Below are 13,712 nucleotides of genomic sequence, written 5' to 3'. Positions count from 1 at the left end.
ACTCCCCTACTAGGAAAATTATGGAGACGGTGGTTTCAAAAATTTATCTAATGGCACTAAACACGATCCTGCACATCCACTCCCTGGTGCTGGTGCAGTAACAACTTTGAAATTTTAAATAAGCACCCATTTTTTATTGCAGATTCTAATTCTACAAAACATTCTTAAAAATTGTATTCAGTATCATAAAAATATTAATTTGCAGACTTCTAATCTGTATATGATTTTCTGTGAATACAGCGCCATGTATTGCAAATCGAAAAAAAATCAGAAAAAAACTTGTTTACTTTTTTGCGTAAAATCCTAATCTCTAATAAAAACTGTTTTTCTAATGTATAAATAATTTTAGATTTGGAATTCCCTTTTTGGGACACCCACAATGACTTTGATGGAAGCCAAAGTTACGGTATCGAAATCGGAGAATGAGAGAATAATTATTACTAGTGACAGATCAGGAAGTTGCCCGGTAAATTTTATTCAAATTTTATATGTATTGGTAATGAAATAAGTAAATTAATTATATCGGATGTCATCAAAGAGACATTGCAAAACCTACAGATTTTTGAAGTTATACTTCTTTACGCGCGATATGAGGGTGAATTTTTATATGTTAAAACCTACGATCCGGGCGCATGCGCATTATAACTTTGTTCTGATTGGATGCTCAAATGACATGTCAAAAATTATCCAATATGGCAGCTGTAGCACAGCTACGTGGTGTGGACGGTTGACGGTTTGGTTATGTATGGTTGTTGAGTTTTAAAATTTGTGGGAAGATTAACAACAAAGGTTAGTTAATAGTTATACTGCCTTTTTGAAGTTATACTTCTTTAGGCGCGATTTCATTGAGGGTGAAATTTTAGTAATCTGCGCACACAGGCAGTATGGAGTTCGTTACTAAATGTTTTAATTTATGTATTTATCAGTCCAGAAAAGGTGTGGAAAGAATATATTAGTGTTTTTAAATATATTTTTCTACAAACGTGTTAAAAATGCAATTTATAGCACACCATAGGAGCGTTAAAAATGCTACTTTAAAGCAACGGTGCTTTAAAAATTTTAAGGCACTGCAGTTAAAAGTGAATTGTCAAATTGTGAAACGTCAAAATATTTATATTTCATTTAGTAACATTAATAGATATTAATAATACCTATTTACGAATGTTTCTTCTAAAATTTAGGAATATATGAATTTTATAATACATTTAAGTATGTAGTAATTTTCTTTACAATTTTTACTTACCAATTTGTTTTGTTTATACCTAATATCGCCGTTGTCTAGCAAGTGTCTGCGTAGATTAGCGGTATGTGTATTTAGCTACGGACCTGTTAGTACTTGGTTCGATTCCCACATAAGGAAATTTTTTGTTTATTATTAATGGTTATTGACATCTTAGACTATTATTATATGGACTTATAAATGATTAAAAATAATTAAAATAATTAATCGGGATGTTGCCCAACTATTTACCGGGTTGCAAATTTATAATACTTGCCTATTTCAAAATGCACTTTTGAAATGAATTTTTCTTATGCACAAATGCAATTTCAGATTTCTTATTCATTACAATAGTTCACAAAATTTCCTAACATTCTCACGAATCCAACGCACCAAACTGCATTAAAATCCATCTTACTGCGCCAAAAATCGAGAGTAAGGCCTTTTTTTGTGCTTCAATGCCTCGACTAATTCGGCCAGAGATCGAGAGGTCGTGAGTTCGAATCCAGTGGAATCCTATACTTTTTTAATTTTTTTGAAATCGGTAAGCACAAAATTAGTTTGGTGTTTAAAAAAAATTAAAACAAACTGTTTATAGTATATTAAGTATGGAGAACGGTAAGGGTTTTATACCGATCGAAGACAATTGTTTGGAGGAGGAACGGAGCGACGACTCCAATTATTGTCTGAGATTGGTTACCCTTAACGTTCGACATGCTTATAACGTTTTTTGCACGATTGATACCATTATAAATTATAAAATTAAACATTTTCGTCATATTGACTAGTTTCATTCATTTTATCAAGATAGATACTTTGGTTGTTAGGTAGTAACTAGGGTGCATAACAACAATGGAGAATTGAGTTTTTATTTAGTTGTCAATAATATAAAAGACTCTATTGGCATATTTCGTTCAAAGACATATGCAGTTGAAAGCTCCTGGAAGCCTCTGGGCAGAATATTCAATGATTAAATCCACCGTTTTTCTTTATTCTTTCAAAAAATAAATTAAAATTAAGAGATTTTTTAACTCGACGGTAAGTGAATTACTTACCGTCGAGTTGGAGTACTTACCGTCGAGTTGGATTACTTACCGTCGAGTTGCTAGTAAATGTCACCTACTGACGTAAAATATGTCACGGTAAACAGTCAAAAATGATCAATCGTGCAAAAAAGTATATTTATTTTTAGAAATCATATAATAGAAGTATAACTTCTTACGTGCGTACAAAGTACACACACATTCTTTTTTAATTTACGTTTTAGCTCAACTCAACCAGCATTCAAGACAACTTTTAGCCCAGTAAATGAACGTGAAATACGGCGATGCCCTGTAATCTTCAGGGTCAACTCTGAATTGCATGAAAATTTGGATTTATGTTTGTCTTGTGCCGTTGGTTGCTTTTGCTTTGGTGTGAAATCCACCCCATTTTGGGGATTTAGGTTCTACTTACGCTCCACTTCAAAGTTGGACTTCTGCCGTTCCTTACTTTTACTTGGGGGTTTACTTTTAAACTTACATAAGTTTAAAATAAGTCCAGAAGTGGATAAATTGAACAATTCTAATCAACTATTGTTCGATAAAGTTTTTTAATTAAGTCAATAATTTTCGAGTAATTTTCGAATGAAAATGTTTATTTTTCAACAAAAAAAAGCACGTTTTTACGCGGTTTTTCGCAAATAACTCAAAAAGTAAGTATTTTCTCGAAAGAAAATGTAGCTTAAAAAAATTAAAAACGTAGCTTACAACAAAACAAAAATTGTCCTTCACATAACATTTCGAACATTTGTACTTATGGTAGTGGTCTTTTCGGGCCGCTGATCACAGTTTAAAGAAGCAGAAGAAGGAAAAGAAGATTATTAAGCTTCCAGCCAAGTGACGTCCGCGCATCACTGTTTTTTTTTTCTGTGCGTGTACTGATCACAAGTGTTTTCCAAATAGTTTTATAAAAATTATTAGAAAGTGTTTAAAATACCACAAAAGTCATCAGAGAATAATTATGTATCCCAAAAGAGGCGGAAATATGAAAATTTGCAACAGAAACTGGTAGCGTTAAGGTATTTATATGATATTTTTGGGTTTTATCCCAAAAGACCAAGTTATTTATAAGATATTTTTGAATCATTTCATGTTAGATAAATTAAATTATGTGTGAATAGATCGAACTATAAATATTTAATATTTACGAAATGACAATTTTAATCAAATTCAAACTTGGGGTCCTTTTTTGTTGTTATCAATATATTTTCTCTGTTGTCATAGTTACTATATCTCGCCTTCTTCCCTATTCGAAATACTCAAAACGTCAATAGTATTTGTCAAAACACACAGAGATGTAACAGGCGCTATGTTGCCACACTGCACTGGTTTTCCTATTAATGTTTATTTTGTAGGAAAATGTCCGACAGACATGATATTATGCAAAAATTTATATTGTTTGTGTCAATAAGGATACCTTAAGGTAGCCCAAAGTAATACAGACTACATTATTAGGGGTTTAACAATAAAATTCTAGCCCAAAGGTTTAAAATAGAACAAAATAAAGGGTTTACCAATAAAATTAGAGCAGGGGTGCTTTTAAGCAGCCCAAAAAATCTTTATGATTATTTGACCTGCCTCTATTTTTCAGAGGTACTCTTCAGTAGTCTAGAAGTTTAGAATAGAACAAAATATATTAGTTTAACTGCTTTTGTAAATTTTACTTCGATTTCACGTTACAAGCAAGTTTACTTGCACTAAATTATTTGTTTGGTTTTGTGTTCAAACAATAAAACTAGAGCAGAGGTATTTTTTAGTAGCCTAGACAATCTTTATGATCATTTTATCTGCTTCTATTTCTCAGAGGTGTTTTTACAGTAGCCCAGCAGTTTGGAATACAATAGAATTATATTTATTTCACTACTTTTGTAAATTCTACTTCGATTTAAGATTACAAGCAAGTTTAATTACACCAAGTTTTTTGTTTGGTTTGTCTTCAAACAATAAAATTACAGCAGAGGGTACTTTTTAGCAGCCCAGACAATCTTTATGATTATTTTATCTGCTTCTATTTCTCCGAGGTACTTTAATGTAGCCCAGAAGTTTAGAATACAATAAAATGTATTTATTCAACTACTTTGTGCACATTTTGCCTAGATTTCATATTACGAGGATAGTAAGTTTACTACTTACATTAAATGTTTGCTTGGTTTGTCCTCAAACAATAAAACTAGAAGAGGGTACTTTTTTTAGTAGCCCAGAAAATCTTTATTTTGAGCTACTCCTATTTCGCAGAGTTACTTATAGTAGCCCAGAAGTTTAGAATAGAATAAAATATATTTAACTACTTTTTGCACATTCTGCATTGATTTTTATCGTCTACCTTAATATTACAAAGTTAGTAAGTGTACTTACAATAAATTTTTGTTTTGTTTTGTCAAAAATATTAAACAAAGATACAAAATCAGCTTTATTAAGTCATCTCGAAGTCATTACGAAGCCACAAAAGACCACTGTTTATCCAAAGACTGTACCACAAAGCCAAGCTGCTGTTTCCACTCAGCATCCATCAAGAGTTCTTTCAGAATCTAGCAACCTTAATCAGCAGCGTTTAAACTTCGATCAAACCTTGAGCAGACCAAGAATTGGACAAAGTCAGTACTCAAATCACCCTCTACTAGCATCGAGATACAAACAATCGAACAGACAGCAGTACCAAAAGCAAATGAGAACAACCAGGATGTCATACTAAAGGTCAATAAAAATTAATAGGGTAATATGGCTAACTGTATTAAAATATGGAAAGGGATTACTTCAGATAAGAAAGTTTTAAGTTGGGTCTAAGGTTTTAATATTTTATTTAAAACAACGCCCTCTGAAGAGAGAGCACCAAAAGTTCTCATAGACCCAAACTGGTCGTATGACAAAAAAAAATTACTTGAAAAGTAATTAAAAATTACTATTTCTCCTTCTTCACATACAAAAGGACAATTTATTTTTCGTAGTTTTTTGTGCCCAAAAAGACGGAAATCAGAGATTTTGTTTTGAATTTAAAACAATTGAATTGCTTTATAGAAGCCACATATTTTAAGCTGGAAGACTATAATAGGTCAGTCCTCAAGCTCATTTTCAAGGGTTATGGCAAAAATAGATTTAAAAGTTGTCTATTTTGCTATTCCTGTTCATTAAAATTCTAAAAAATATTTAAAATTTAAGTATAACTTTTTTATATTAATTAAACTGTTTACCGTTTGGTTTGAATAATATCTCGGCTTTTATATTTACAAAAACTTTAAAACCAGCCCTAAATAATCTAATAACAGGAAGCTTTACTTTTGTCAATTTTTTAGAGGACCATTTACCAATTTCAAAATCATATTTAAAATGTAAAGAAAATATTGTTTAAACATTTTCTATGTTTTTCTGCTTGGGATTTACTATAAATAAAAAAAAAGGAAAAGTATACTTTCACCCCCACAAAATATAACTTTTCTTGGTTTTACGTTTGATTCGAACCTGATATATTTTGCACCTGCTGACAAAAAAAAATATCTAATAGTATTCAGAACATCAAAAATAAAAGTACATGTAAAATAAGATCATTTGCAGCCTTAATCGGTCAGTTTGTAACAGTTCGTCCATTTATGGAAGTTAAATTTGGAAAATTATACTAAAAAAAATATATAAATAAATAAAAAAGAAAGGTAGCCTCTTTCTTAAACTAATAGTTATAACACTAAAATGACCATACCTAAATACTTAAAAACGATTACAATTGGTGGTTAAATAACATACCAATTAGTGAGCAAAATATAAAATAATCCAATTATGTACTTGAAATATTTTGCGATGCATATATCTTTTAGCATGGCGGGTATGCTGCATTGATAACAAAACTCATGGTTTTTGGAGTCATGAACAACAACTACATATAAATGTACTTCAGTTACTAGCAGCATATAGTGGCTTGAAATCCTTTTTCAACGAATATAGGAATTGTAACATTTTGCTAGGAATAAATAACGCAACAGCTGTGTCTTGCATTAACAAGATGGGTAGTGTACAGTACTCAACATTTGCAGATAAGTTTAATAATTCTGTGAAAATAGGAATTTAAAAATTATTTTTGCATCTATAACAGTAAAAAAAATGCTTTTGCCTGACTCGGAATCAAGATCTTTAAAAATAGAAACAGAGTAGGTATTCTTTAAGTGATAATTGTGCTACTATAATTTTTGAGCAGCTTCTTATCCCAGAAATCGATATGTTTGCCACATATCCTAAGAAAAAAATGTGCAAGGTATGTAATTTTGAACCCTGACCCCGGATCAGAGAAAGCCAATGCCTTAACTCTAGATTGGCATGGATTTAAATTTTATGTTTTTCAGCCTTGGTACACAAACTTTGACCACCACACCTTACACAACCAAAAAGATAATTATGGACCTGATAAAAATTTAATCTAGAATTTTTTTTGGGCTTTTATATCCAGGACATCCTTTGGGTTTCCATATTCTTGTCAGGCAAGCTTTTTAAGAAAAGGCATTCCTGAGGATTCCATCCCATCTATTACAACAAATCACTAAATCTGTATGATACAGTTTTCAAGAGATGGTGACGGTTTAGTATAAAATAATAACCATTTTGCTTATGAATTATCAAATTTTAATTTTATTAAATCTATCGTAGAACAGGATTATAATTATAGCTCGTATAAACATTCACAGTGCTGCATTGGCGTTGATAGAAGATATCCTAGAATATTATAAAAACATTTTTTAATTTTTTTACAAATGTATATATAACCTCAAACCTTAATTGCCCAAATATTAATTAACTTGGGACCCTCTACCAGTATTACTTTATTTAGAAACATTATTTCGTCTCACAAGCCTTTCCCTGAAAGATCTTACTTACAAACTTGTAATGTTGATTGCACTCACTTCAGTTCAGAGGTTGCAAACCCTGTACCTAATAAAAATTCAGAATATTTTCATGGATCAAGATAAAATTGACATTTTGATATAACATAGGATAAAGACTTCCCCAAAAAATAATAATAATAATAAATAAACAAATATCAACCTACTTAAAACAAAAAACACAGTTGAGAGTGTTTAGAGATTTCTAAAACATTCGTCCTCAATCGGAAGACAATTTATTTATAACTAAAAACAAAAAAAAAAAAGAGACGTATAAACCAACATCTACCCAGGCGTTGAGTAGATGGATATAACATTTTTTTAAATTAAAAATATAGATACTAATATTTTTAAAGTGTATAGTGTCAGACATGCATCTACCTCAGCGGGAGTTAGAACTGGATTATAGAAGATATTAGAGAGACGGCGAGATGGACAGAAAATTCTCAAGTATTCAATATTTTTTATAATAAACCTCTAGCAAAAGATTACGGACTCTTTGCAAAACCGTATTGTCTGGTGAGTCCATGTAATTGTATGTAATTGTAATTATATTACATGTGTAGGTTACTAATATTAGTAAGAACATTAATTTTCTTATTATGTTTATTTGTACCTGGTTGAAGGTACACATCTCACATAATTAAAATATAAACATGAATCTTAATTAATAATTGCTCTAATATGTTAGTTAGGTATACATATGTATATATTTTGTGTAAAGTTTCTAAAAAATAAAAAAAATTGCTAAGTACTATTCATTTTTGGATTGCAATGTACTTTTGTTTATTTATCGCACAATATTGTTTAATCTTTCAACAGCCTACCATAAGTACAAATGTTCGAAATGTTATGTGAAGGACAATTAATTGATTGGTTGACTTACCTGTTAAGGAAGGACAATCATAATTGTCCTATCTTACATTTCGAACATTTGTACGCTCCCCCCCTATTGATTCTTTTGAACCCACCCATGTCTTGTGCGATAAAAATAAAATAAAAAAAAACAGTGATGCGCGGACGTCACTTGTCAAGAAGCTTAATAATCTTCGTTTTCTTCTTCTGCTTCTTTAAACTGTGATCAGCGGCCCGAAGAGACCACTACCATAAGTACAAATGTTCGAAATGTAAGATAGGACAATTATGATTGTCCCTCCTTAACAGGTAAGTCAACCAATCAATTAAATGGTGTATACATGAAGTCTCTAAACCTAGCCAAAGAAAAGTTGTAGCTCATGAAAAGTACGTTCTTAGTCATCAAATTATAAATTGTTTATAATATTTCAACGTGAAATAATAAAAAAAATGAAGCCTTTTTCGTGGAAAACTTATTAAAACTTTTCTAAAGTGATTAAACAAAGCTCTATATTTATTTTTATTTTTTTATAAAAGTTTCTAGCAACAAACTAAAGTTTATTCGCATAAGCTATGCACAACATGTAAATATTAGTTGACATGTTGTCGTCAGCAACGAACGAGATGACTATTTGGATATTTGTTTCAGGTTTTGAATATTCTTGGATAACAGTTACTTGTATAATCGCGTAAAGTATTCATTAAATTAATTAATAGGATTATTTTTCACCATTTATGTATTCAGTGATTACAATAATTTATATACTATACAATAAAAACTAATAATCGGAAAAAGAGAAAAGCAATAACGCAATTTTAATAATATACTGTTACTGCGGAACAAGTAGATAAATTTTGAACACCGTTAACAACTAAAATCGTTGTTTATATGCACTACATGTAAATCTGTATTATGCGAAACTCCTAACTCAGTGAGCTTTACAAATGGACTCCATTACAATAGGAAAAATTGAAAAAATAACATTAAAAAAGACGGACCTGTATGAAAGATTTTCCTACTTCGTAAGTTCTCGTTACAGAATCTTAAGCAGGCCTGCCGGTTCCTCGTACTGCTATTTCTGATATTATGTGGAATAACTCGCGAGAAACTGTATCTATATACTGTACACTTTTCTATGAGAGTTTTTTTTTTATTAACAAAATCGCATCAGACAAATTGGCTATCAGCGAAACAATAGTAGCAAACAATAATTTGAATTACATTTGTATGTTTAAATAGAGTTTAAAATGTTAATTTTTCTTCACAGTTGTCAGATTTTGGTTCTTGTTTGTCGGAAAACACATGGCTATTAGTTAATCGCGTATGACACGGTCGGAGTCGCGTTAATATTACCTGGTCTCTCCGACTTGTTGGTAATTTTGGCCAGGGTTTTATCGATTTTTTAACTTCGCGTAGTTTGGCCGATGACACTTTCCACTTTTCTTCCCATGTATACCGCACTTTACGTTTTACCGTCGCTTTCACGTCCGCACTCGTAGATGTTTCAGTACACTCCGCACTATCACTAGTTGCGATTTCTTCTGCAGCGTTGTCTGCCTCTTCAGTTCCTTTAATTCCAACATGGGATGGGATCTAGGAGATGGTAATTGTTTCATTCAGTCGAGCATTATGAACTATCTGGACAGAGTTATTTGGAGTATCGGGAGGTTATTGTAAAAACCGTTGATGTTAAACAGTTAAACTTCAAAATTGAAGAGAAGCCCGTGTATAATAAATAAACATTGAAATTTGGGACTGTTACAGAAGTTCATGACTCGATTCTTGAGAAAACTCACTTTCAGTCTCTGATGCCTCAGTATCCGAGCAACTCATCTGTAAATGTTTCAGTAGTTTCTTGCTAATTTTTGTACATCTAACTTTAATGGATCTTTGTTTGAAATAAGGGTATATCGCTGTTAGCATTTTCACTAAAGCTTTAAAATCGTTAGTATAATTTTTTATAATGCTGACTGGATCCTGTGCACCATAAACATTTTCAAATAGGTCGGATATTTGATTAAAATCAAAAACAAATGAAGGGTTTTGTTCTGAGATGAATGCCTTGGTCGGTTCCATGAGTACGTGAGTTGATGTCTTTCCCTTACTTTTCTTTGGTTTTTAGCTGGAGCATCATTAGGTTTAACAAACGGCTCAAGACTTGGGTTTTCTGAATTAGCATCTTGCGCTAGAGGGGGTGTAACAATGTCATCCAAACTGCGTTTTGAGCTATTTTGTGTAAACTGGGTTGTATCTATAGTGACAATTAGTTGTGAGGTTGGAGTTGTTGAGGGGTTGGTTGAAAGTATTTGGGAAGGTGTGGGTTGCGCAGATGATTGGGAGTGGGGGTTTTGGTTATGATTTTCAGAAACTGATTCTTGAATTGTTTTGCAATTTGCTGCGGTATGGCCTGGCCTTTTACATGAAAAAGAGATCAAGGAATCTTGTGCAAAATAAATCCTATAGTTGGTGTTATCATGATTCATTAATATGGATTCAGGTATTAGGGCAAGCGGTGATGTGATAAAAATTTGTCGTCTAAAACTATAAATGTGGTTGAATTCCGGTAAACCGGCACTTATCTTGAGAAATCACATTTGAGACATGGGTGGAAGGCCCAATTTTTCAATTTCTTGAAATAATACAGCATGCGGAATGGTGGGACAAGCATTTGACAGAATTAGTCTTTCTGCTGGAGTGATTAGTTTGCGTGCTTGGACTTTTTGGTTATTGATTTCTATAGACCCTCCAAAATTATTCATGAAATTTTTAACAACATTTTTGTTTGCAAGGTACATACACACTCTGTTGTTAGAAAGCCTTGAGGAAAATAGGATATTTTTGGGCTCGATCAACTGAAATCAGGTAATCTTGAAATTTAAGGTTTTCAATGGATGGGAATACAATGGCTTGTTCTTTCCTTGGGAATTGATGTTCACTCAAAGCGGTAGAATAAGTTTTAGTAGTGTTTTCTATTTGGGCGCTTCTGTAGTCAGAAGTCCCGGCAGACGGATTTGACATATTTTCTTTTTTATTCAAAACGAAGTAAAACCTGAAATCCGGAGCTGTCTTACAGCAGGTGATTTTATCATGTCGTTATAGACAACGAAAAAACGTGTTTAGGGTTTTTTTTTGTATCAAACTGACTTCTGATAAATAATAAATTCCAGTGAAATAACTTTTATATAATATTATAGACGTTTTATTATATATTATTAGACGTTTTATATAATTTTAAAGAGTACTTACGTATTCTTTTTCTCATGATCATCTTTCAGTGCGTCACAGTTTTTCGATTTCTCTCTAACGCATTAAATTGTATGTGACAGAAAAAAAGGCACGTCTGTGAATACTTTGGTAATTATTCTAGTTTGGTGATTATTATAGTTGTCGATAGATGGCGCCATAATCAAAAAATAATTATTTATTAAATAAAATAATACTATTATCAATATAATCTGTACAATTTATAAGACTATACAAATGAAAGAAAATACCATTTTATAAATGCAATAGACACAATTGATTTGGTTTTATTCCAAATTGAAAATAAAATTTGACAACTGTCAGACTTAACTAAAATGTCACGTTAGAATAAATGTCATAAATGTGTATTATCACGGACTTACCTTTTTTTCTATAATTTGTGACGCACTGAAAAATGTTCATGAAAAGGAGAATACAATAGTTGAACGCACTCTTATACACTTATCTATGCGAAAATAAACATTTTTACTCATTATAGTCGAGACATTGAAGCACAAAAAATGGCCTTACTGTCGATTTTTGGCGCAGTAAGACGGATTTTAATTTAATGCAGTTTGGTGCGTTGGATTCGTGAGAATGTCAGGAAATTTTGTGAACTAATGTAATGAATAAGAAATCTCAAATTGCATTTGTGCATAAGAAAAATGCATTTTAAAAGTGCATTTTGAAATAGGCAATTATTATAAATTTGCAACTCGGTAAATTTTCTTACTCGGGGGTTTTTAGGTCGCTGAAAACGAATATGAGGTCGGCGAGAGTATGCAAACTACCTGGTGCCTGCAGCGGGTGTAATAAACGTCTTACTCTGGAATATTGTGGTAATTTATCATATAATTGGCTTAAACTCATTACTCGGAGGTTTTTGGGGTCGCTGAAAATGAATATGAGGTCGGCGAGAATGTGCAAACTACCTGGTGCCTGCAGAAGGTGTAATAAACGTCTTCCTCTGGACTATTATGGTAATTTGTTAAATAATTGGCTCAAACTTGTTACTCGGGGGTCTTTGGGGTCACTGAAAATAAATATCGCAACGATTAAATTCTAATTTCATAGGATATAAAAAAACATGATTATTTTGTTCAGGATCTCCATTTTTTTTAATTTGGCGCTTATAATTATGTTGGCAGTATTGATACATTCTTGACTAATTTCATGTAGGATTTATTGCCTTTCTCTCTCACACGTTTGTATACACTAATATAACGGTTACACTGTAAGCAAAACACAACACGTTTTTTTTTCTTATTTTGTTTTCCTGTTATTTAAATAATTTATTAGAAAGAAGTGTAAAACATATTTCTTTTTAAATTAACGTTTCTCAGCAACGCAGGCCATTGACACGGTTACAAAAGTAAGGTTTACCATTACCATATGTTTAAATTACAAGAATTAAGAAAATTAAGAATTTAAATTAAGAAATTACAATATAAGCAAAATGATAAAAAAACAACATTTATATGGCGTAGTATAACCGAGAGTTTTTGAGAAACATTATCACATTATTAAAGTTACTATTATCACTAAGAGTGGTGGTTTGGTCTTCATCCAGTTTATGTTGTCTTCGGGTGTTCGTGTATAGCTGGCACTCAACTAGTATGTATTTGACGGTGACACGAGTGTTGCAGGTATGACACCAAGGAGGATTTCCCTGGTTCATCAGGTAATCATGTGTAAGACGGCAATGTCCAATTCTTAGTCTTCTCATGAAAACTTTGTCCCTTCTATAAAGTGCTGGTATTTTTAAGGCAGGTATTCTGGGTTGAATATTATGGAGTTTTGAGTTTGTTCTATTCCAGAGGTTTTGCCAGACTCTCAAGCACATTTGGTTTACTGTATGTTGTACCCCTTAATGAAATTATTGACCACGGCTGCCAACTTCTTATGGCTATGTACAATGCCCCGATAAGTTTCAGGAAACCGAATATTCCTGAGCAGTTTAAACTGAGTAATATCCAATTAGCTGAAGCTTACCGATACAGAATGTACTTAATGGCTATTGCCAAAAATAAAAAGATTGTCATTGGAAAAATTCTTTCATCTGTTGATACATTTACCCAGCATTTAAAAAGGGTATATTTACAAACACAAATTTGGCTGCATGAAGAGGACAGTAACATGAACCCAACCGATTGGAGATGGGAATTACAAAATTATGTATTAATTCCAGTTAGAATGACTCAGCCACCAATATTCTGTAGTTGTAAGTCAGACTGCGGCAACTCATGCGGGTGCAGGAAGCATGGGTTAGTTTGTAATTTAGCCTGCAAAAATTGTGCAGGCTCTGATTGCACAAATATTGCATTGGACTCAAGAAAGGAAGGCAATAATGAAGAAGAAGGCGATAATGATGAAGAAAATGAATTTTAAAGATAAATTACGATAAGTTTTGTATAATGAACTTTTTTAACCATAAATATATTATAATAATAAAAATTTATGTTTATTTATAATAAAAATACCACCCTTTTCGA

At 31.9% G+C, this 13,712-nt stretch overlaps 1 protein-coding gene across 1 annotated transcript in view; it reads left to right on the top strand.

The window, feature by feature from the left end:
* The window catches only part of LOC126879017 (trypsin alpha-like), a 136,262-nt gene that overhangs the window by 77,564 nt on the left and 44,986 nt on the right, over window positions 1–13,712 (top strand). The window contains exon 5 of the mRNA XM_050641897.1: window positions 350–466. Coding sequence (XP_050497854.1) covers window positions 350–466 — 117 coding nt within the window. The remainder of the gene's footprint in view (window positions 1–349; window positions 467–13,712) is intronic.

This window comes from Diabrotica virgifera, chromosome 1, assembly GCF_917563875.1.
Source record: "Diabrotica virgifera virgifera chromosome 1, PGI_DIABVI_V3a".
NCBI classification, from domain to species: Eukaryota; Metazoa; Arthropoda; class Insecta; order Coleoptera; family Chrysomelidae; genus Diabrotica; species Diabrotica virgifera.
This window is presented reverse-complemented; position numbering and strand designations above follow the sequence as displayed.